The 23,833-nt window shown below is 46.2% G+C and overlaps 2 protein-coding genes across 2 annotated transcripts in view; both read left to right on the forward strand.

Annotated features, from left to right (window-relative positions):
• LOC125941000 (uncharacterized) overlaps positions 1–12,394 on the forward strand; it is a 97,680-nt gene extending 85,286 nt beyond the window's left edge. The window contains exons 6-10 of the mRNA XM_049657869.1: positions 2,586–2,618; positions 3,420–3,452; positions 5,134–5,196; positions 8,786–8,836; positions 12,212–12,394. Of these exons, the coding sequence (XP_049513826.1) occupies positions 2,586–2,618; positions 3,420–3,452; positions 5,134–5,196; positions 8,786–8,836; positions 12,212–12,298 (267 nt within the window). The 3' untranslated portion in view covers positions 12,299–12,394. The remainder of the gene's footprint in view (positions 1–2,585; positions 2,619–3,419; positions 3,453–5,133; positions 5,197–8,785; positions 8,837–12,211) is intronic.
• A 7,677-nt stretch (positions 12,395–20,071) lies between these two features.
• The window catches only part of LOC119430927 (uncharacterized), a 45,941-nt gene continuing 42,179 nt past the window's right edge, over positions 20,072–23,833 (forward strand). The window contains exon 1 of the mRNA XM_049657011.1: positions 20,072–20,372. The gene's annotated coding sequence lies outside the window, so the exon portion shown is untranslated. The remainder of the gene's footprint in view (positions 20,373–23,833) is intronic.

Raw genomic sequence — 23,833 nt, forward strand, 5'->3', positions numbered from 1 at the left:
ATTTAATGAATGGAAGGAAAACGGCGCCCAAAATTTAATTTCTTGAGCTTCGTGCTCAAACTCCAATGGCGACACGTCAATGTGCCGTCATGGATTTCAAACCATTTTTGTTTGAGTCACTGTCGGTCAGTAACAGCTCTTGAAACTTGCGAATTTCAGTCCTTGGCTGCTTTAAAATACAGCGCCACCCATCTTTACTGACAACGCGTTACCTAGGCCCAAGCAGAGACCGTCAATGTTCGCGACGCCAGAGCGCACTTTTGCCGAACCTTGACGCGGCATCGCCGCTCTTCATTTGTTTTTGAATCGCTTAATGCTTACCGTGCCCCTGTTTGAGATTGGATCTTCTACTCATTTTTTACAGCGTAAGCTGTTATGGGCTCATTACAATAGCCGTTTCGGTTCGTGATGTTGTCCGCCACCACCGGCGGCGGTGGCCGTAACCGCTATCGCCGGACATGCAAAAAAAGTACCCGGTTCCCGCCGGGATCGAACCCACGCCCGCGGCGCGGGAATCAGATACTCCACCACTGAGCCAAGCAAGCGCTTGCTGTCAGGCAGCGGAAAAATGCCCTATAATTGCGCTCTAGGCAGGCGCGCAGGCGCAGACGACGAGATGCGATTCAGACGAGGCACGGAATCAACGCGATCCCGAGCCTCCGCCAGTATAGTGGCGCCATCTAGTTAAGGTGCCTGCAAACACAGCGTGCCCGTCCTGTAAGTAGCATATAGCAGTTGCATGCTGCATCTAACTGGACCTGGGTAACTCAAGCAGGCTAGGTGGCTATTTGTCACCAGCCAGTTTGGAAGATTCCAATAAACAATCATGATCATCATTATGAACAACAAGAACAACGTACCGTGCCACGGGTCAAGGGACGTATTCTGGATACCTCTTCGGTACACGTTACGACGTCTCCTCGCAAGGTACGAACCGCTGCTGAAGAAGCGAATCGTAGAGCTACGTGCGCGGCTACAACCAGGCATCGTCGGGCTCAGCAGACTGCTGTGTAGAGAGCATTAAAAGCCGCAGCTCGCCGTTGACGCCGGGCGGACAGTTGAGACCGTTCTCGTCAAAACGAGGTGAAGAGACTTTGTCAAAGACCCTGTTGTGCGTGGTGCCGAAATCGTAGCTACTCTTGAACCACTCCACTAGCTTACGATGTGACTGTTCTGCATGTGACGCGCAGGCCTGTGAATTTTTTTGGGTGCGGTCTGCTGTGGTCTTCACGGCGATAGGACAACATGAACCGCTCGTTATGTTCACCCTGTCTATAGCCACTCATCCCCAATCGTACCATCCCCAATCAATATCACTTCAGGACTGATTACTGAAGCGGCAGCATGATGCAACATACCAAGTGCAAGACGAGGCATATAACAACAAGCGCATATCTCTCAGTAATCATGACCTACCAAGTACTAGCAAAACTGCTCCGCTTTTTAGTCATTGCAGTAGATTCCAAAGGAAACAATCGTTTCTTATTGTATTTGGGTGGGAACAACCAAGGTCCTTCTCAAGAGGAAAGTCTGCATCAGAAGAAATTGCTTATGTACATGAGAATAAAGAAATTAATTAGATCAAACACACCTGCACTGCAGTTAATGAGGTTTGTTGCATATAAAATACAAAGGTAAAAATTACCGAGCCTTGCAAGCAGATGTTTATTCGAGGCTACATTTGCATCAAGGAAAACATTTCAAAACGAGGGAAAAAAAGAAAGTCGAGTGTCAAATTGACAACACTGCAACTCTCTCATAGATAACGACATCCTAATTTTGTGGACGGGACACCTATTAGGACACTCCAAGCGGGAAAAAGTTATGCATTGTACAACACTGTTATATACTTTACACTTATATACTATATAAGTATACTTGACTAACTTGTTTGTACGAGATTCGGCAAAATCACCGTGCACTAGTAAGGATTTCGTGCGAGCATTAAATTCTATACAGTCATATCTCCTGCTGCTGATGCTCTAACAGAAGGTGTGTAGAGAACTCCGATATGCGTTCTTTTATTTTTGCATCGAGTTGTGTACTTGGAAATCGTGTTTCAGTTTTCTCAAAATTTCCACTTATCGGCAATTTTAGTAAAAAAAAAAAGGTTTCGGCTCTAACAAGAAACTGCGCTTTTTACAGTTGGTGGAATTGAATTTTTACCTAATTGCGACAAAACGTCTAGTTCAACGATTTTCGAATAAGCGGATTTCTGCGTTTCCTCTGTATTTTATTGCGGGAATCGTAGTATCCCTGGACTAAACCATTTCTTAAAAAGGAAGTTTTAGACTTTTATTACGTCAAGAGCGATTAAAAATTGAGTTCACTAGGAGTGTTTAGACTTTTATTACGTCAAGAGCGATTAAAAATTGAGTTCCAGCTCTGTGAAACAGTCTTATATAAGCAAAACTGTCGCTAGATTTTCCCTTTTTAATGGAACAAACATCATCAATATTGGAGCAGGGGTTGCCGGGAATACAATTTTGCTATTCCCGTATATTTACACCGGAGCATCCGAGCTAAAGCTCGCTCTGAAAACGTTGCATGAAACAAGAAGTTTGAAATTTTCTGCTTTGTTTCAGTATTACACTGTCGACACAAAGAAATTTGACTATGTAAGTATGCCCCACGTGCGAGGTTTGGTGATCTGTGCTGAGATAATTCTTACTAGAAACAAGTCCATGTAAACTACAATATGGCTTCTCAAAAATATTCGACAATCGCTTTACTCAGCCGCACATAAAAGTGTCCAGTCTTACAGTGGGCCCCATTGTATAGTTATCTTAAGTGAATCTTTCCCGTCATAAACCACCATGTCCACAGCCAATTCCATTTAACTGATCTTAAAGCAAAGTTCAGGGTGACCAAGCTCAGGCACGCAGCGACTATAATTAGATGTTTGGAAGCTTGCAGCACAAGGTATCGCGAGAATGCACAAATTCGAAAACAAAGATCGCTCAGATGGTCGAAGCCGGTGGTGTTGTGAATATTATGGCAACGTTTCATTATCGAAGTGTTGAACCGGAGATCAGTGCTTGCTGATGAGACACGGTGAACATGTATTCACAGCCCTCGCGTCAAACAAATACAATTTAGATGCAGGAATAAAAGTGTATACATATTGGCCCACAATCTTTAAAATGGTCGGCATCAGTTGTCGAAGTAGGTAGACGACAGGTAATTAACGTTAATGCAGCAGATAATGAACGAACGCGTGAACGGACAGTCTCTGTTTATCTGTCTTTCTGTCAGTCATTTTAATACAGTTGATTGAGCAGTTGTCTCAGAAGAAAGTTTGAGATTTTGAGATAAATTTGCGTATGTCGAGTAAGAGCTTGTTTTTTAGCACAAGAATGTATGTGAAAAGGCCATTAATTTCTGTTTACCTATCACCGTTGTTTATTCATACTTTCCAGGACGACAACATGATCCACATCTACGCTCTGCGGGTAAATAGACTTAACGTTCTCTTGTGGAAGAAAACCGATTTGAAAGTGGACGACAGTGATAGCTTATGTAATATGATAACTTAAGCACTGTTATGTTTATAAATGTGCACGAAGAGTGAAATCTTCATTTTACCTCCGAGATTAGACCCCGCGCTGCCCGATCGCGAAGGCCATGGGAACGCCATGGGGCCCTATCCGTAGCCTGATCTTGCTTGGCAACTATGGCACGCCGACTCCCGTTAATGCTTTGTGCAATTTGGTGTGGAACCATGTGACGTCTAGAGGAAGTGAAATTTGCAGCCTAAAGCCGCGAAAATTCTAGCTTAGGGTAACACTCATTATGCTTATATTTAGAATCTCTCAGACCGATAAGTTGTACTTGTGTGGGTCAGTTTTCATAAGCATTTTTTGCTCTGTGTTCTATGGCACATAGGAAATATGGTGACCCGAAAACTGGCATTGCAAGGCCCCTTAAAGGGAGGATGTCTTAAGAAGCAAGACGTTTTTAAGCGCCTGTCGGCGGTACCTCGAACATGCAGATTTAAACTATGACGGGCTTGCCTAGTGGTGCATAGACGCTCGAAAATGCAGGTGACTTACGTCATCGAACGATGCAACAGACAATCCTGCTGGTTTATGCAGTTGGAATGAGTCACGCTCGAAAGTGCACTCATATATGACTAGTAAACCGAGTTCCACTGTAGCAGCAGCTAGCATAATACATTTAAAACAACGTCATTTTAAGGCTGACGTAATGTACCTGCTCAAAACCGGGACTTATTACTTGCAATACAGGATGTTTCAAATAGCTCATGCCAAGCTGTGCTATGGCTAACCTATACTACACCATAGGCCACACTAAAATATCTTGTAGTATGCGATTTTATAATCCAAGAGCGCATGCCAAGTCTCATTGAAATCTTACCCTCTCAAAACAAGCAAAGGTAACAGGTAAATTTTTTTACCGCGGTTTCTGTATCTCTTCAACTAACTTTCGTTGCACGTATGCAAGAAAAATGACGTCATTTCCTGAGATTGAGTGCTATAAAATTTGCCAGAGAAAACTCTGGTGCTGTGATTCTTAAGGTACAATGAGAAGCTCACGCAGCTCAGACATACGAGCGGACCTGCGTTTTTGTCATACCAATGAGAAGCAAAAATGGTTTAACGTCACCAGGTGCTTTATTTTGGTGAAACTTCGGGTATGTCGCAATTTATGGTTCTGCTCGTTCACTATAGTACTTCGTACTATCATGTGCCTCATTCCCCAAGAAAAAAATTCGATATGGCCTTCGTCTGAGCGTCTCACGACCCCCCCCCCCCCCCCCCCCCCCCACTCTCACCTCCCAGCTAGAGGTTATCATTCTCGTCGGCCCTGCTGGACCATGTATAATGCAGAAGACGGAAGTGACCAGGTGTCGTAAGAGCCGCGTCGTGTAGGCCATCACTCATGCCGATATGCTTAGAATGGGGCAATTACCCATTTATGTCTTGTAAACAAGGCAATTTGCAGTACCTGCTGTAATATCAAACGAACGAAACTGTAATATCAATTTTAATGCAAAAGTTGAGTAACATTGTAGCAGCGGAAGGGCAAAGTGATAAAAAAAGCTTTTTCAAAGACAAAAATGCAGATCACAGAATTAATGCGCCCATCTAATCAATAGTTTGTGTCTGTCAGTTTCTTCAACGCTGGCTTGGTGAAAGACCACCCAATGCCGAGGAAAAGGCCGAGTTCCTACGGGTAAGTCTTCAGATTTTTATTTTCGCTTCTGGTATCCTCTTATGCAGATTGTAAACTCTCAAGCTTGTTAAGGCAGTGATGGGATGAGGGACAACATGTCGTGGTTTCATATGAGAAACGCAAATAAAACAAATAATTTATCAGTGCTGCAGGCGCGTACATCATAAATTTCGAGCTCCATCAAATGCATCTGTAGATTCTCAAGAATTCATTTTTAGCAAAGAGAGCTTCGTTGTTCACAAAAAGATCAATTATGGGGACATTAGGGACAGGCTGTACCACAGCTAAGGCAAAGACATAAGAGCTTTCTTTTTTTCATAACGTGTCCGACCATATTATACTGTGATGTTTTGTCGGGATGGGGACATTGGTAAAACTGAGGGTTACCACTGATGTAAGATTTGTTCGGTGTACATATCGCATTTCTAGGGCCCTGTACTGACGAAAGAAAAAACAAAACGTAGGGGCCGCAATAATAGGTGTTTGAAATGCGAATGTTATGCTATTTATAAGGTGTTTGAAAATAAAATTGTATGCTGCCGTCATAAACCGCCACTTAGACACACTTTTGTTCCCTGATGAACAGCAACATCTGACTAGAAATGGTTATAGGCGCAAAAAAGTAGACACGGACGACAAAACAAAAGACACGGACTGGCGCACACGGAGTGCGCCAGTGCGTGTCTTTTATTCGGTCGTCCGTGTCCAATTTTTTTGCGTCTAAAACCATTTCTAGTCACGTACCACCTAGCCCAACAGCTGACGTTACTATGAAACATCTGACGGCTGCCGCCAGTGACGTAGCCAGGAATTTTGATGTGCACATTGTCAGCAGGCAGCTGATCTGTTTCATGTTTTATGGGCTCGCCCTAAGGATACCTACTATCTGAGACTGAGCAGTGGGTGGCCGCGTTGCTCAGCTCCGACGCAGACCTCCAGATAGACGTCATCGAAAGGGTTGATGTGACCACCAGAGCCCAAGGGCTCCTGGCCGCCTAGCATGCGGAACCGTCACTTCTCACTTCTTTTTCAAAAAATTTTAACTCACTAACTTGTAGGGGAAGTCCGGAGGTTCGCACTTTATCGAGGGGGGTAGGGGGGGGGGGGGCGGTTGAGAGTCAGATGTCGCCCGCTGTATGGCATATATTGAAGAGGCAGGTTGGGATAGCACAGAGAAGGTTTGTCTTTACACTCCCAAATAAAGTAGAGAACCGCAATGGGAAGAGCAGGCCAGTCTGCGTTACAGAGCAAACTGTGTTAGCCGATATCCTACCTAGGTTAGAAGGAAATTAACTTACGTTATGGGGTTTTACGTGTGAAACAGCGATCAGATTATGAGGGACCCCATAGTTTGAGGATCCCGGATAAGTTTCACCGCCTGGTGGTATTATGCATGCACTTCATGCACGGTACGCGGCGTTATTGAATTTCGCCCTAAACGGAGTGCCGTGGACCGATCCCTACGACCGTGTGCCTTGCCGCACAACTAAGTATTGGCTGAGTTACCTCAGTTAAAAGGAATCAGTGGAGTGTGGTCGGAAATGTAATTACTAAAGCAAGAAACGGCTGGTCTATTCAAGCTAGATATTTCGTTTCAAAGAAAAGGAAGCGTTGTCGATGACGATAGAGAACCAGGCGGTGTGGTCAAGCAGAAAAATTCGCACGTATACGATATAGCGGGATGATGTAAGACAAGCGCAAGCGGAGATTGCAGGCAAATATCTTCCTCTCAGAGCGGATATAAATCAGGCTCATTATAGTGATGAATAGACCGACACTCCGGAAGCATTGCCCACACCTAATATACCCTAAATTTCGCCGGAAATTTCTCTCTTGCAAGACAGGGGGAACCTTCGTTCGCAGGTCGCTAAATACAGGTCAAAGGTTCTTGAACTATTGCATAGGTAAATTTCCACAAGCGCTGTTTTAAAGTAAAGCTTTCTATTGTCTCGTTTACATGAATGCAACAGTAGCGCATCGCATTTCTAAGTGCATTTGGGAAAGGCGATGCGACGCCGTTTACATGTAGCGCATTAACTCTCCCGAGAACGTAGCGCCTCAAATCTACCATCGCCTCGAGCATTAATTCGATGCGCATTACCACTGTTTACATGAATGCGATGCGCTAGAAATGCGATGCGATACGCCACTGTTGCATTCATGTAAACGCGGCTTATGTCTCACTGATTCATCCGTGAGCGCCGAAAACGCACTGCAGGATAGCCAACTTACACAACGGAACTATCCGCGCACCTGCGCACACAATATAACACCGGCGCACGACATACGTATCGGAGAACACTACAATTTACATTTGCAGTTGTACCGATAAGAACAACGGGAACTACAACGGCACGCAACCCAGACGAACTGTATATATCTGCATCGCATTACGCGCGTCACGCAATGTATTCCCGGCTGTCACCATGGGTAGACCGCGGGTGCAGTGCACGGCAGAAGAAGAGGCTGCCGTACGTGAACCTAAGTGCGAGCGAGACCCTGCCCGTAAGGCCGATCCCGTGTAGCATCTGACCGTCTACCACAGCGATCACAAGGCAATACTTTGCAATTGTAGAGTTGTCCGTGAAAGTGTGCGTGTAATCAACGGCTACATGACCTAAAATAAAGGCTATGCAACTTAACGAAATGTACCTTCATTCAACTTCAACGTTCAAAAATGCAATCCTGAACAAGCAATCAAATCACGTATGCATCAAATGGGGTCGCTCAGCATTTCTTGGGTTGGTTGCTTGGTCGTTGGCTTTTGACTTTGACCTTGATTCAGTTTGCATGGGAGAAAGCTTCGCGTTCAGCCATCTTTCTTCAAGAAAGGGGATTTCATTTAATTTTTACTTACACTTGCAATTCGAAGTTTACTCACATATCGCTCTTAAGAAAGTATCAGGTGTATCCAAATGTAAAATTGCGTGCACTTTTCGCTCTCCATGCACCGATAAGACATTTCAAGCGTTCCATATAACCGCTTTATATGTCCCGAAGGGGAGCATTTGGAATGGTTCAGATTGCCCATATTACACTCCCACATTTGAATATCTTCCTACACATGAGTATTAGCATTCGCCCATCTCCTGCGAATACAACACTTAGTGAATGATTCTTTCTCCCAGGACACCGTGAAAAGAGACGTATACCATTTTAGAGCACTTATAGATGCAGCAACAATACGCCACAAACATCACGAATCGATTCCATAACTCGTTGGCTGATTTCGCTATAATTAGCGCTTGAAATCGCAAGGTAACGCGAAGACTATAAGATACGCCGTGACTTTGGTTATCTTTCATCACCAGCTGTTCCTCAATGCGCTTTCGAAGCTCAATACGAGAGCACTCCGCCAACCAATCCCGTAAACTAGTGAACCGCTGAGTGTCACAGATATGCCTAGAACTGTCGCCGGAGGTCAACATTGCGTGTTCAAAAGACAGATGAGAAATACAGTTAATTTTCCTCATTCAATGTGTATAGGGTTTTGTCTATTGGTAAGGCGGTGAGGAGGTTAAAATACTTACAAAGTATAACCGCATTCTATAAATAGAAGGGGCGTGAAATGATCACTTGTTTTCTGCAGGTGGTTCTGCGCTGTTTGATCACAGCCACAGTTGTTTCTATCGTGGGCGACGTAAGTATTCGTGCAAGCTGCTGCAAAAGCTGCAAGCACCAACGCAGCAAAAGTCTGAATCCTCTGATACACGAAGGGGCATATCGGTCCCACCTCTAGTGGCGGCTGTACTGCGCGATAGCGGTGAAATGTAACTTAAAATTGGACTTTTCTGTGCAGCTGTGAACTTGCACCTTGTTCGAAAATGTTTTCGCGCCTCATTCGATGTTCACCAAAAAGGCTAAACAGGCGCAACGATTGTTTGCCAGTATGCGTTCTCTTCCTTTTAAGCCATGTTTAGTCATATGTTTCCCGACTAATTCTATCAACCACAATAATAAAGGGAGTCTCTTTGGAGTCAACATGTTTCTTGCACTTCAGTAAAGACAACAAAAGAAGCCACAGGTAATTTCTCCTGATATTTATTCACTTCAAGAGCTGTTTCCGTGAGAGTTGTGAGCTTTTATGGTTTTGGTGAGGTGAGGTATCTGAATTAGTCATGCACACATTGTGGGGTTTCGGGCTAACGTGCCCGCGGTTCCGGCTAGCTAAGGTCTAAGGAGACAAGTAGCTCGTCCCCACTCCGCAGCGCACGCAAATGGGGCGCCGTAGCGGGTTCGCTGACTCACCGGGAAGGCGTAGAGACTACTATAGCCGTGGCACAAACGAATGGGGGTTTATTCCCTGTTAGGTACAAAAAGAGCGTATAAGACAGGGGTTACGGCACTAGGGTGGCAGTCGCAGACTACGGGTGACAGCTCCCGGGAAGTCTGCTCCGCCACACAGGTTCTTCCGAGCTAGGTTCGCCACGCAGAGGGGGCCGCCTTGCTCAGAGGGGCGCGGTACCAAGTGGGTCCGCACGTCCGACAGCCAAGAGCACCGAAAGTGAATCCGCCGGGCGAAGGCGCCCGCGTACCTTGGATGCTGAAGGAGAGAGATGCCGAAGAGGGGGCGAGAGGGGCCCGCTCATCAGGCATTGTTCGTATACGCGCGGCGCACGGCGTACGCACGGCGTAACGTGAGCCGCGCGCCCAAGCAGCAGGCTCCGCGTCACGCCAGCGCCAGCGGCCTGTCCACAATAAGGCTGGACGCTGTCCACAATAAGGCTGGAACAGCGTGTCCCCAGCGATCGCACGGGCGAATGGCCCAAGTCGCGCGTGAACTAAAGAAAGGGGTCCAAGGTGTCCCCACAACATTTACCAATAATAGCCTATCGATTTATTATCCTTACGCTAAATCCTAGCGTTGTATATAATGCAATGCCCTTGATGTTTCTCATGAAAGACCCGCTTTCTTAGCATTGTGGTGATAATGGGTAGCCCTGAAAAATGACGGTATAAAGGGTTCATAGCAAACGCAGAAAAACATAAGGAACATACGCATGCTGCATGTATAATTTACCTCAGTGGCTATGGTGTTGGGCTGCTGAGCACGAGGTCGCGGGATCGAATCCCGGCCACGGCGGCCGCATTTCGATGGGGGCGAAATGCGAAAACGCCCGTGTACTTAAATTTACGTGCACGTTAAAGAACCCCAGGTGGTCCAAATTTCCGGAGTCCCCCCCCCCCCCCCCCCCTACGGCGTGCCTCATAATCAGATCGTGGCTTTGGCACGTAAAACCCCATAATTTAATTTTTTTAATGTATAGTTTACCAGAGTGCGTGCGCTGCTTACGATCATTTTACAGGCCGCCATAAAAAGGTAAAAGCGCTCAAAGGGGTCACTGTAAGGGTCTCCTTTGTGGAAATGAGCTATGTGTACAGTGGGAAAAATAACTTTTTGTGAACAACAGTAGATTAGGAATGGACTCGTAATACGTTGGACACAAAACAACCCGACCTCTTTTTACGTTCATTAGAGGCAACATGCCCCAAATTTTAGGACAGCGTAAAACGCTTAGTTTAAGCTACTGTATAAATATGCTTTCCAAGCAAAATTTACGCTTTAAATTCAACTAGAAGCTTCCGATGAAGCTCGCGATGCTTGAGGTTTTGATGCGGAAACACAAAGAAAAAAAGAAGGCTTTCATTATAACTCGCCTTAAATGATCTAAGAATAAGCAAAGCTTTCGGCTGTTCTCCTTTCCCCTCTATGATTTAGGAAGGGTGTGCTATATGAATTCTGAGAAGATACACGCTGCTGGTTGCCCCGAGGAAGTCAAGTCCCATTGCCTAAACATTGGTTGCAGAACATAGGTTGGCGTTCTGACTCACGAGTACACTGACTTGTATTTGCTCCCCACTCATTTCACAGCAAAGAGATAAAGCATTAGCGGATGACGAAGGGTGGGAGTGGATGGTGAGCACAGACGTGAATGAGCACTGGGTAAAGTGAGCACGAGCGAAATTTAGTGATGGGGATTTGGAGTGGACATGAGAACGGTGGGAGTGACTGTCAGCGTGTGTTAGAGGACGGGAGCATGCACGGGAGTGGGTGCCGGCAAGCTTGAATGGAGGTGACAACGAACGCGAGTGAGTGTGGGTGAGCAGGGGTGGTCGTGAATAGGCACGTGATCTTGTGTCGACGAGTGTGACTACACGTGAGAGTGAGTGAGTAGGTAACCTGCGAAGATATTGAGGAGTAAGTAATGACCCGCTCATTACCCCGTCTACCCTACTAAAGAAATCCCATGTGCATCGGGAGTACGGTTTTTTTTCCCAGTAGGTTATGTTCCATGGACAACTCTCGTTACACCACTGCTAATAATTTCGTGTATTCATTTCACTGAGAGCCTCTGGCTTGCTCGCATTTCTGGTGATCGGTTCTCCGGCAGCTTTGCGTCATCCTACGTCCGCGCGTTTCAATTTAGCCGTGGTCAAGCCACGTTTTTATGATTGTCAAAGGGCATGACGCGCGCTATTTATGTTAAGTTGGAACTAAGAGTATACTCTAGAGCCGGAGTATCGCAGCCGCTGTCATTACCTTCTGGCACGGGCACCGAAAATACGTTTGAAATAACACACGTGGGTGCTGCTTACACGCTGCACCAATGCAGCTGCTTCTATCAATCACGTTTAGAGGTTTTTAGAAAATCTTGGCATTTCTTACAAACTCTGAGCATCTTTATCTTGACACCGTGTATTTTCGGCATGCGTTATACATTCGTTCTGCACGTCAGTTCCTTGTAGAGGTCGCGCACCGGACAACTCACAATAGAACCGGGACAGAATTATTCCTTCGGTAAACAGGTCACCTCTTCTAGACATTTGTTGTACAGGTTTCCGGCTTTATTCAATAAGCTAGGTTTCCCGCTATACGCAGTTTCAGACTTTATTCTATTTTTCAGCCCCTGAGTGATGAAAAACCGTCAAAGAAAAAGTAAACCCATGCGTTTGCGTGTGCGAGATTTACACTCCGTGGTTTGAGTAGCAGTGAAACCTGCCTTTGTTTGCGCAGTCATTCGTCATCTACCGAATACGAGTCTTCTTCGACAGGATGGCCGACAGGACGGCTGACAGGATGTGGAAAGCTGAAGAGTGGTGACGGCTGTCCAAGAACAAGGGTGCAAGATTGCCTGTGGCTGATGGCGACGGGTTGCGCCGTGGAATTTAGCAGTTAGCACTGCTGATGAAATTGTCTTACTTTGTGCACTGCTTATGAATTTGTGTTACTTTATCGCAGTATAAAAATAAAATTCCAGAGATGTTCTTTGGCTGTGTGTTTTGTAAGCGCAATATGAGTGTTTTGCGGAGAAATTGGTCTTAAACCCCAACGTAGGGCTAGTTGCGACGCGTATCAAAATGGCAGAATCTGAGTGTGCCCAGCAAATACAATTACCACAATGTTACCAATCAGAAGCTGCGCCCACACCAACAACGATCGCAAGGCCAACACTGACAAACTAGAGCAGTAGAACAGTATTCAGATAGCACAATACAGGAGAGCTTCTGGTAGCAGGATGACACTTTCAGCCACTAGCGCATACATCTCTACAGCTAAAGCAAGGCAAAGTGTCTGGTTGATGCACTTGAGGACAGATACCAAGAAATTGGTGCCAAAATTATAGAAGTAGTCTGTAAAAGAAAGTGAAGCTTACAATGTTTTGTAGAGTACTATGTTGACTTTTGTGTCCTTTTCTATGTCTGTTTGAAGCGCGTCACTGCCTAGAGAAGCCATCACAACGAAATGCGGGTTTTTACGTCGTCGCCAACATACGTCTCGCTTTTTCCGTGTGTGGAACCTTTATTCACCTAGCCTGGCCTAACGAAATTTTAAATTTTAAGGAAACCCACTATGGACTGCTCGAAGACAGTGAAGAAAGAACGCTGCCCTTCCACAATTCGTTGTAATTCTATAGTATATTATCATCGTCATCATCATCATCACCATAATCCTCCTATTTTTATGTTCACTGCTGGACGAAAGGCTCTTCCTCCCTTCCTCTTCTTTCTGGAGTTTTACGTGCCAAAACCAGTTGTGATTATGAGGCTCGCCGTAGTGGAGGGCTCCGGATTAATTTTGACCACCTGGAGTTAAAGAACCCCAGGTGGTCATATTTATTCCGGAGCCCTCCAGCGATCTCCAATTACCCCTGTCTTGGGGAAGCTATATCGCAAAGCGTGGCATATACATATGCCTAAATATATACGGAAATGTTCGCTCACGGAAAACTTCGCTGACGCCGACACCGACACTGGATTTTCTGCGACACGGGGCCCTTAAGGCTATCGCGTTAAAAACAAACAACAAACTTCTTTGTTCACACACACAAACTTTCCACGTATGCTGGGGTGACATCTGACACGTTGTAGTGACAACCAAGGGAAAATATTGCAGTTTGGGAAAAAAGCATGCAAACAGATCTATTTTCTCCGTACAGCCTAATTTTTCTGTATGTCATGTACTTGCCTAATCACCCAGAAATTAATGGAAATTGGCCGTTGGCACAGCCGAGGTCGCTACGTTCGTAGTGTGCCTTCCTTGCGCGCCTCGAGTTTCTGGTGCTCACTGTCCTGATTAAAGAAAACAAAACCAAAACAAAGGGGCCGCAAAAATAAAAACCACCGACGTTTGAAATAGGAATGGCGTGTTCTTCTAGGTACTACAGAAATTTCGGGAACGGCGAGGGGTCTCGAGGTGCGCCTCTACCCCGTGACTACGCTTCTGGCTGCCGGAACATGATCGGATACAAGTAAATTCGCCCAAGCTCAGTCATGTTTGGACGTTACACTCTGATCAACAAATATTAGGAGTCACGGCAAGGGAAGGGAAGAAGGAATTCGGGGCAAACTGTGGAAGCCATTAACCTACTGTAAATGCAGAGAAAATCGGTGGTTGGTTCCAAGAAAAAGTGTAAGGGAGAAAATATAAAAATAAAAAAGTACAATAAACAAGTAAAACACTAGTTTATTTTTATTTTTTTTTAAACAAGGTATCAACAGGTTCACAGACCACAACACGTGAATGGCTGCGATGAGTCGCGGACCTGGAGGCATTGTCCTCACCATGGAAGAAACGAAAAAACAAGGAACTTTTTCAGTGGCGAAAGGGGAAAAAATTGGAGGACGCTTAAGCTTCACCTTTAAGAGTGGAACGCGATAGCGTTAACGGACCGCGTAGGCTTCACTGCGTAGGCTGAGTAGGCTTCACTGCAACCCAGAACGTGGAAAAGCCAGCTTATAAAGACCAAGCTTACACCGATCCCCTTAAAGTCGGCTTCATGTTTAAATAGAAATGCATTGCTGGCACGACGTTTTTCAAGGCGGCAATCGAAGTCGTCTTATATTAAATGTGAAGGCCCTAGGACCTTTTTTTAAATTATTATATGAATTGCTTGCTATTGCCCCGACGCACGCGCGTGCCCAAAACGCATTAGGCAGGCTAAGGCCCAATGTGACCTGCTGGACAGGATTTTCGCAAGTAAACTACCCGAGCGTGTCGCTGTTGGTATGATAGCAATGCTGAAAAAGGGGTTTGTATTAGAGTTTCCTCGTAACAGAATTATGTTTTCTCGTACATTTAAATTACAATCGGACGCCACCATGTCTGTAGGTTGTGGTTAAGTCACAATTAACCATTTTTCTGACAGATTTTACTGTGAGAAATTGAATTTTTGTTCTTTAGCACCTTGCACCACGCGGAGGGCCTGCACGGGTGGGGTGGTTTGGGAGGATTTTATCCGCCACGGACACCGGCGCTTACGCCGACGCCGGCGCCGACACCGGATTTTTTGCGACACGGGACCCTTAACGCTTTCGCGTTAAAAAAAAAAGGGGGGGGGGGGGAGACACATGTGGGTGGCTGTGATGAGCCGCCCCTAAGGCAGCGCGTTCCCAAGTCTCGAGGGACCACCATCGTTTAAGATAAGACGACACTCAACCGCAGACATGCCGTGCGAAGGGGGGCATGCGACACAATAGTGGCACCAGAGTAAAAAAAGAGATGATATGGGGACATGTCAGCAGCCCCCGAAAGGCAAAGCTATTTTTGGTTTCAAGGCGCATGCGCGCTGCCAGCGGTTGCCGGCCATCCTAAGTTATTTTTTTTTACTTTATTACTTTTTTGTGGATTTTTATATTGGCCATAGCGCGGTACGTTGTTATCTTCGTGCGTCCGTCGAGCTTGCCTCCGCTCACCCTTGCCACTCGCTCAGCGATATCACAAGTCGTAATCGCGCTTGGTCATCTGTTTCGGCTGTCGTCCCAAGGTATCAAGATTGGAAAGATATGACAGAGAGGTTTGATCAGGCGTGCAAAGAACGGAAGACGCAGGAACCAAGGTCAACCAAGCATAAGACGAAGATGGCTAAATCGGGGCATCACATGTGTTTCGCGGCTCTGTGGCGTTCGAACACCAGGAATTCCAGTTCTGCCAAATTTTTCAGGTTTCCTAATGACAGCAGGTAAGCACAATTATTTCACTTTATTTTCTGAGCAGCTATTCATTTTGCATAAGTAAACCAGTTCTGTACAAGCATGAGTAGACTGACATAGGAGCAGTGTCGCTTGACCGATTCGTCGTGACGGCAGCCCATCTGCTGTTGGTGTAATACTTGTAATGAATGGCTTTAATGCGTGTTTGTTGAGCTATACATTTTCTTCAGCCATAACTATACATGCAGATGCATGTATCTCGTTTAAAATTCTGTAGGTATTCTCATACTGTCAATGAAATACATGCATTGTACGCTACCTTCTTTCTGCAAGTCACAAAATGTGTGCGCCGTCATAAAATACGTGATAGTCAAGTTCCGTATACCATCCCGTGATGGTTCATAATTTTCGTATTGGTTTAGCTCTTCCAAAATATATTTTCGTTCATTATGTACAAATTTCAGTTGTTAATTAGTGAACACTTTCGAACTGCGTGGAGGTCAGTCTTATGTCAGTAATGTGTGAATAAAAGGAAAAACGTTCAATTGTTATTTGTATTGAGTTCTGACTGGCCGAGAAATCGGCTAGTTTTAGTTGATCCCCTTCACAACACAGGAACAAAATTAACGATTGATGGTGCCAGAAAGTTGTTTCCTTTATGCTATCCCGCACTATATCTGTGGACTAGTTCAAGTGTAGCCCTAAACGTAACCGCAAGTTAGAAACTTGAAAGCGACCACTTTCACGAAAGGACGAATTGTAATAAATTAACCGTGAATATTGGTAATAAACGATGGTTTGCTACCCAAATATTCTTCATTATAATTGCTTGGCACTGGTGCGTACGAGCGATGTCCTAGTGGTTTAAAAAAATGAATAGCAGCTTGCAAGTTATACGTGGCAGAAAGAAAGCGCTTCCTAAACACGGCACACTTCAGCGGGTTCTGCTTCGCGATATGGCCAATGTCGCCGCGCGGCCAGCAATAGAGCACGAACACAGCCCGCTTGCATGCGACGCTTGCATGCGACACGCACACACTCACACTTTCAGGGACGACCCTACACTTGAACAGTATTGCCTTGCGATCGCTGTGGTAGACGGTCAGAAGCTATGCCGTTGCCAATACACGGGATCAGCCTTACAGGCACGATCATGCTCACGCTTACGTTCGCGCACGTCAGCCTCTTCTGCAGTGCGCTGCGCCGGCGGCCTACCCATGGGGACGGTCGGGAATGCATTGCGTGACGCACGTAATGCAATGCAGATATACACAGTTCGTCTGGGTAGCTTTGCGTTGCAGTTCCCATTGTTCTTATCGGTAGAACTGCCAATGTAAACTGTAGTGTTATACGATACGTAGGTTGTGGGTCGTCGTTCTGTTGTGTGCGCACATGCGCTGCCGTTGTTATATTGTGTGCGCGGATAGTTCCATTGCGTAAGTTGGCTTACCTGCAGTGAGTTTTCGGCGCTCATAGACGAAGCAGGGGGAGACATAGAAAGCTTCGCTTTAAAAAGTTGCTAGGATGTTCTAGGCCGACAAATACAAAGTTGGTAGAATAATATTGTAGGGTTTCTAAGATGTATGAAGAGGGTTAGTAAACCCTGATTTTAATGTTCGAGGGATGTTCATCGTTTAAAGAAAGTTTGTAATTAAAATTTTAATATCGGTGGCCAATATTCGACAGGATGTGGTATGAAGTATATAGTAAGTTTAAAAATGGTATGAAAACATTTAAGAAACCGTTGGTAGGTTCTAGTAACATTTGTCTAAAAAAATTGTTCAACGTTATTATAAATTTTGTAAGGGAATTGATAGAGCAGAAAGCGGGGGTCTTTTAAAACAAATAAAACTGAATCACTGGTACCAAGGAGAAGGAAGTCAAGTCGGTATGATAGTGAAAGTCGAGAGCGACAGCGAATTTGGCAATGAGATGAAGTTGACAAATTTCCCAGGCATATGAGAGAGCCAGCCGGCTGACGCAGGACAGGGATGAACCGACATCTCTAGGTAAAGTATTTGTCCTGCAGTAGATATTAAATAGGCTCAGAATACTGCTTATTTATCGAACGCTCTACAATGCTTGCCCGCATCTCATGCACCATATGCCGCTTTCTCTTAGAGATCGCAACAGTCACGGGGGAAGTACACGCCAAATACTTCTCCAGGGGCTCCGTGCGCGTTCTGGCGTGGAAATCTGTTCGAACTCGGGGGACCTTTCTAATGTGATTGCATCTCCACTACTTCGCCCCCTAAGAACTTGAGTTTGGCCTAGTGGGTGTTTATTGCATGCCATTTTGACCGCTAATAAAAGACGAGGACAGAGAAAGAAAAAACCCGAAACGACGAAACGGGCGGCATCGGCGTACCGACACCACCCGTGTCGTCGTTTCTTGTTTTTCTTTCTCTGTCCTTGTCTTTTATTAGCGGTCAACATGACGTACTATATAGCCCCATGTGCTGTGGGCATTATTTCTGTTTTGCTGCTTTGGCGCACCACTCCGAGCCTGAAAAATGTAGCAGAACGGGGATTCGAACATGCGACTTACAGTAAAGACCACCACTTCAGGCATAAGATGGGGGTGGGGGAGGGAGCTCAGCGGGCGCAGGATTGGGAGGGGTCAGTTGAGATCCATGGCGGAGGCGTTCGTTCGACAGGGCATAAAATACAGGCCGATGATGATTCTGGGGAAGATGATGTCTATGCCTGAGAAAGTTAAGCATGGTACTGTCAGGACAGCGGGGAAACTTCTTATGTGGTTCGTAATGTGCCGTTCTAATGCCCAGGAATGCTTTATAACAAGCTTGATACATCTGCGTAAATGCACTAAACAGATTAAACTTTGATGGTAGTATATTAGCCGCAGCATGACCGAATACCTATGTGTATTTATTTTCGGCGCTATGCTGTATTCTGCAACGATAAAACGCAAATAATGCGGTTCGTATAATGTCCCAAAAAGACTGAAAGTAATAATGGATTACTTCTTTCTACAACCAGTAAATACCCTACACACTTCAAGCTTTACGCGCATATCGTCCATCACTAACTGCTTTCAATTCAAATATGGAATTCCGGAAAAAAACATGGTACTCCCATGGTACAGCTGAAATTTTGTGAGCGTCCTGCAAAGCGGCTCTAAACAAGTAGCGAATGATGGTTTATACATTTTTACGCAGCATTTATTTCACACACATATGTGCATCCGTTTCCGAACATCAGCCATCCACTCCCTCTAAATAAAACTCGGTGAATGACCTCGTTCTCCGAGGACATCGTGAAAACACCAACGCTGAGGTGCGAGTGCCACGAAGAGACAATTAAGGGTCGCCAGGGTCGATTAGGGTCGCCTACCGTTTTTTCTCGCTCTACAGTATAGACACAGCGGAAGCCCAAGCCGATTTCCCCCAATATTTATTCACTGATATTAGCTTAAGAGCTGTTCCCATGACAGTTCAGAGATTTTATGATTTTAGTGAGGTCAATCTGAATTTACCATATCCACATTCACGAATAATGTGACGTAGTAGTGACATTGAAGAACAGTTGGGCTGCTGAGCACGAGGTCGCGGGATCGAATCCCTCCCCCCCCCCCCAAAAAAAAAAAAAAAAAAACATTGAAGAACACAGTAGCGAAACTGCCAATGATGAAAGTTTTTTATTGGGCGCACTTGAGCCCACAAGAGCAAGTTACACTCAAAACACAATGATAGTGGCGAATAAAGTCGCCCATCATCGAAATATCATCAGCGGGTCAAGCCTCGTTGGCTGTTATACATGAGTCATCAAAGCTTCCAGAATGATCGCTGGTGCTTGCGGGACTTCCTGAAAGTACTACAGAATTCGCGTCGCGCATACGTGCAATCAGATTACACAAGGTGCGGTGACAACAGACAGCGGATAGAACCATTGATAACATTCGAGAAACTTCCGATACACGCAGGCGCGTCCTGCGGTAATCGACAACACTTGCTAGACGGTGAAACGCGGTCTCCCGAGAAAAATAAACAAGTGCACGTGTCAATAACCCTCCCCCACATTGAAAAAGCATCGACCCGATGTCCCAATGTTACAAAAAAGACGAAAGCGAAAAAAAACAACAACAAAGAAACAAAGTCCCTAAGTTCGTCAGCGGCCGTAGAAAGGCTTAAGACGCACCACGTGGATGACTTCAGGTCGTGCGCGGCGCCGCTGTGATTGAGAAATGCTGTCTGGCACGACCTCGTCGTCCAGTGCGCCAATACGACGGATGATCTTTTAGGGTCCGAAATAGCGTCGTAACAGGTTCTCGCTAAGTCGTTGTCGGTGTATCAGAACTACGGTGTAAGATAAGAGTATATATCTTACACCGTGATCAGAACGCAGACCCAAACACAATCGCCGGGCTGGTACTCGATGTAGCGTCATCGAAGAATGTAGTATCGGCTGCCGCTCCTCTGCTGGTTCTTGATGCGCAGGCGGGCGAGCTGTCGGGATTCTTCGGCGCGCTGGAGATAGCCAGTGACGTCGCGATTCTCTTCGTCGGTAACGTGCGGCAGCATGACGTCGAGGGTCGTCGTAGGGTTCCTGCCATCTAAAGCAGCTTGAACGGCGTGATCTACGTTGTTTCTTGCTCCGCCGCTTTGTAAGCGAAGATTACGTACGGCAGGCCGGCATGCCGCGTCTGGTGCTCGACGACGACGTTACATTGCAAGCATGTCGGCGAGGCTCTTGTTCAGCTGCTCCGCAAGACCATTCATCTGCAGGTGGTAAGCAGTTGTCGTGCTGTGCCTTGTCTGGCTGTATTGCAAAATGGCTTGGCTGAGCTCTGCAGGGAAGGCCGTTCCTCTGTCGGTGATGAGTACTTTTGGGGCACCATGTCGCAGCAGGATGTTCTCGACGAACAATTTAGCAACTTAGGTCACACTACCTTTAGGCAGAGCTTTTGTTTCGGCGTAGCGGGAAAGGTAGTCGCTAGCCACAATGAAACACCTATTTTCATACGTTGACTTCGGAAAGGGTGCCAAAATTATATCCCGATCTGCTGAAATGGTCGGAAGGAGGCTGTACCCTGTATATCCCTCCGGCCTTGTCGCTGGTGCCTTGTGTTGCTGGCAGTCTCGACATGTCTTGACGTAACGGGCGATGTCGGTGGTCAGGCGTGGCCAATGATACTTCTCTTGTATTGTTCCGCGTGCGGGAAAACCCGAGGTGACCGGCTGTCTTATCATCGTGCTGCGCGTGCAGGACTTCTGACCGGAGTGTTGCGGGCACAACGAGAAGGTAGTTCGCGCGGGCTGGCGAAAAGTTCTTCACCAGGACGTTGTTTCGCAAGAAAAACTAAGACGATCCGCGCCTAAAAACCCTCGGAACAAAATCGGTCTTTCCTTGCAAGTACTCAGCAGGGCTTCTGAGATCCGGGTCCGCTCGCTGATGCTCGGCAAAGTCGTCTGCGCTTATTGTTCCTAAAAAAGCGTCCTCGTCGTCGTCATCTTGGAGCGGCGGGTATTAGAGATGGGCAAAACGGCTCACTTCAGTGAGCGGCTCGGAACGGCTCAGCTCACTGAAATGAACCGGTTCAATTGAACGGCTCACCGGTTCACTTAAACGTGTCACCTGTGTTGTGCATATGGTATAGTTATTTGGTTTTGAAAAAAAAACGATATATGTATAATTTAATAACCGTGTTATTGGTATTTTCGCTATGTTTAGAGAATATTTTTACATATATTAAAAGCGTGAATTTCTAGTTGTAATGAAGCTTTCTTTTCTGATATTGGGGATAAAATGCTTATGATACTGTAACAGGCAGAATTCGACGTACATTTTCAGAAAAAAGAAAATGTAACTTCATCGTCATTACAGAAGCTTGTCTGTTTTGTGGTACTTTAAAATCAACTTTCGTCAAAATAAGAACACAAAATGATTGTACATTATCTTTCAACTTTATTCATTTATTGACATACGTACGTTCACTATAATATGAGTGAGCTGTAGCTCCATGCAAAATGAATGTAGAAATCATTTCTTGAAATACAATAGAAAAATCATACGAAAGATGCACAAAACTACCGCAAGTACCTTTCGTATTTAAAATTTTTTTTCGTTTTTTTTTCTCTTGAACGCACGCGCGATACTGGCGATCATGCCATCATGTGCCAGGTCAAAAGAAAAAAAAAGAAACGACGTTATATTACAACACAACAGATCATTGGCTTCGTTTTAATGACGTGCGAATAATACACGCTCAGAAAATGCACTAGAGTGGCTATCATGGGCGACATTTTCATCACTACACTTAATAGCACAAATGAAGACCAGGACGTAAACTGCACGTTCACCTGTTGTCTTTAAAGACACGGGAGACCATCTTCGAAGTGCTATTGGACCAGCGCACGATGTACGATCGGTACGAATCGTGAAACACCGTTCGAACAGCAGCAGGCAACGAAGGGTACCATGATTTGCCAATTAAGGCTTCTTTACTTCTCCCCTCGGTGGCATCGGGTGCCACACCATAGGACGCACAAAAAACCAAAGGGACTGCTGCGCACACCACACACTGCGAGCGAGTACCAGTAGCGCGAGTCTGCCCACACCGGCCACCATTCGTCGGTCAGAAATCGAAACCTCGAAACCCAGCAGAAGACCCGGCTCTGACGGAACGGTTCGGCACGGCTCATTCAACGAGAGAGAACCGGCTTCCTCACTCCGAAAGAACCGCCGCTCACTTACTGAACCACGGCTCACTCGCTCTTCAAAAGAGTGGCTCAAAGATCCGGCTCGCTCCTCAGCGGAGCGAGGGAGCCGTGGTTCAGTAAGTGAGCGGCGGCTTCTTTCGTTCTTCAGCCGAAGGCGAGGGGGTGAAGGCGACTCTTGCGAGGAAGTGCGGGAGGGCAGTTGCTTTCTCGTACCGCTAATAGATGGCGCGGAAGTCGCACCCAGCAGAAGACCCGGCTCTGACGGAACTCATCCGCACGGCTCATTGAACGCGAGAGATCCGGCTCGCTTTCTCCAAAAGAAACGCCGCTCACTTTTACTGAACCACGGCTCACTCGCTCTTTAAACAGAGCCGCTCACAAGACCCGGCTTACTCCTGAGCGACCCATCTCTAGCGGGTATTTTCAGCGTATTTTCGCCCGGACTTGTAGATTACAGTGATGTCATAATCTTGCAGTGTGAAGGCTTCACCGCGCCAGGCGTCCTGAAGGGTCCTTTAATTTCGCTGTCCTACACCACGCGTGATGGTCGCTGACGACTTTGAATGGCCTGCCATGTAGATACGGGTGGAATTTTGCTGTAGCCCAAATAATGGCGAGGTATTCCTTTTCGATCGTAAATAATTGCCTTCCGCTTTTGACAGCGACCTGATAGCGTAGGCACCCGTTCAAGACCGCCTTTCTTCTGGACTAGGACGGCACCGAAGCCAAGGCGACTGGCGTCAGTGTGGATTTCTGTATCGGCATCTTCGTCGAAGTGCGCAAGTAGCGGTGGCGACTGCATGCGTCGTTTAATTTCTTGAAATGCGTCTGTCTGCGGCGTTTCCCACTTGAACTCGAACATCACATTTATTTAGATATGTCAGCGGCTCAAAGATTCATGAAAAGTCCCTGACAAAGCGCCTGTAGTAGGCACAAATGACAAGGAATCTACGCCCTGCCTTCTTGTTGATGGGCTGCTGGAACTTTGCAATGGCAGCTGTCTTCTGCGGGTCAGGCGGACTCCAGATTTGCTGATGACGTGGCCCAGGAACAGAAATTCATCGTAAGCGAAGCGGCACTTTTCCGGCTTCAGAGTGAGCCCTGATGACTTGATGGCCTCTAGTACTGTCGCAAACCACCTAAGGTGACAATCGAAATTTCCGGCGAAGACGACGACGCCATCCAAGCAAACATGACAGAAATGTCACTTTAATCCTGCTAGCACCATGTCCATCACGCACTGGAACGTTTCAGGCGCCGAGCACAGTCCGGATGACATGACCTTGAACTCATAGAGGCCGTCTGGCCTAATGAAGGCGGTCTTTTCACGATCCCTCTCGTCGACCTGTATTTGCCAGTAGCCAGTCCTGAGATCCATCGACGAGAAGTATTTAGCGTTTCAGAGTCGATACAATGCGTCGTCTATCCGTGGGAGTGGGTATAGATCTTTCTTCGTGATCTTGTTCAGTCGACGATAATCGACGCAGAAACGTAGGGTTCCGTCCGTTTTCTTCAACAAGGCTAGA

This window comes from Dermacentor silvarum, chromosome 10 (assembly GCF_013339745.2).
Source record: "Dermacentor silvarum isolate Dsil-2018 chromosome 10, BIME_Dsil_1.4, whole genome shotgun sequence".
NCBI classification, from domain to species: Eukaryota; Metazoa; Arthropoda; class Arachnida; order Ixodida; family Ixodidae; genus Dermacentor; species Dermacentor silvarum.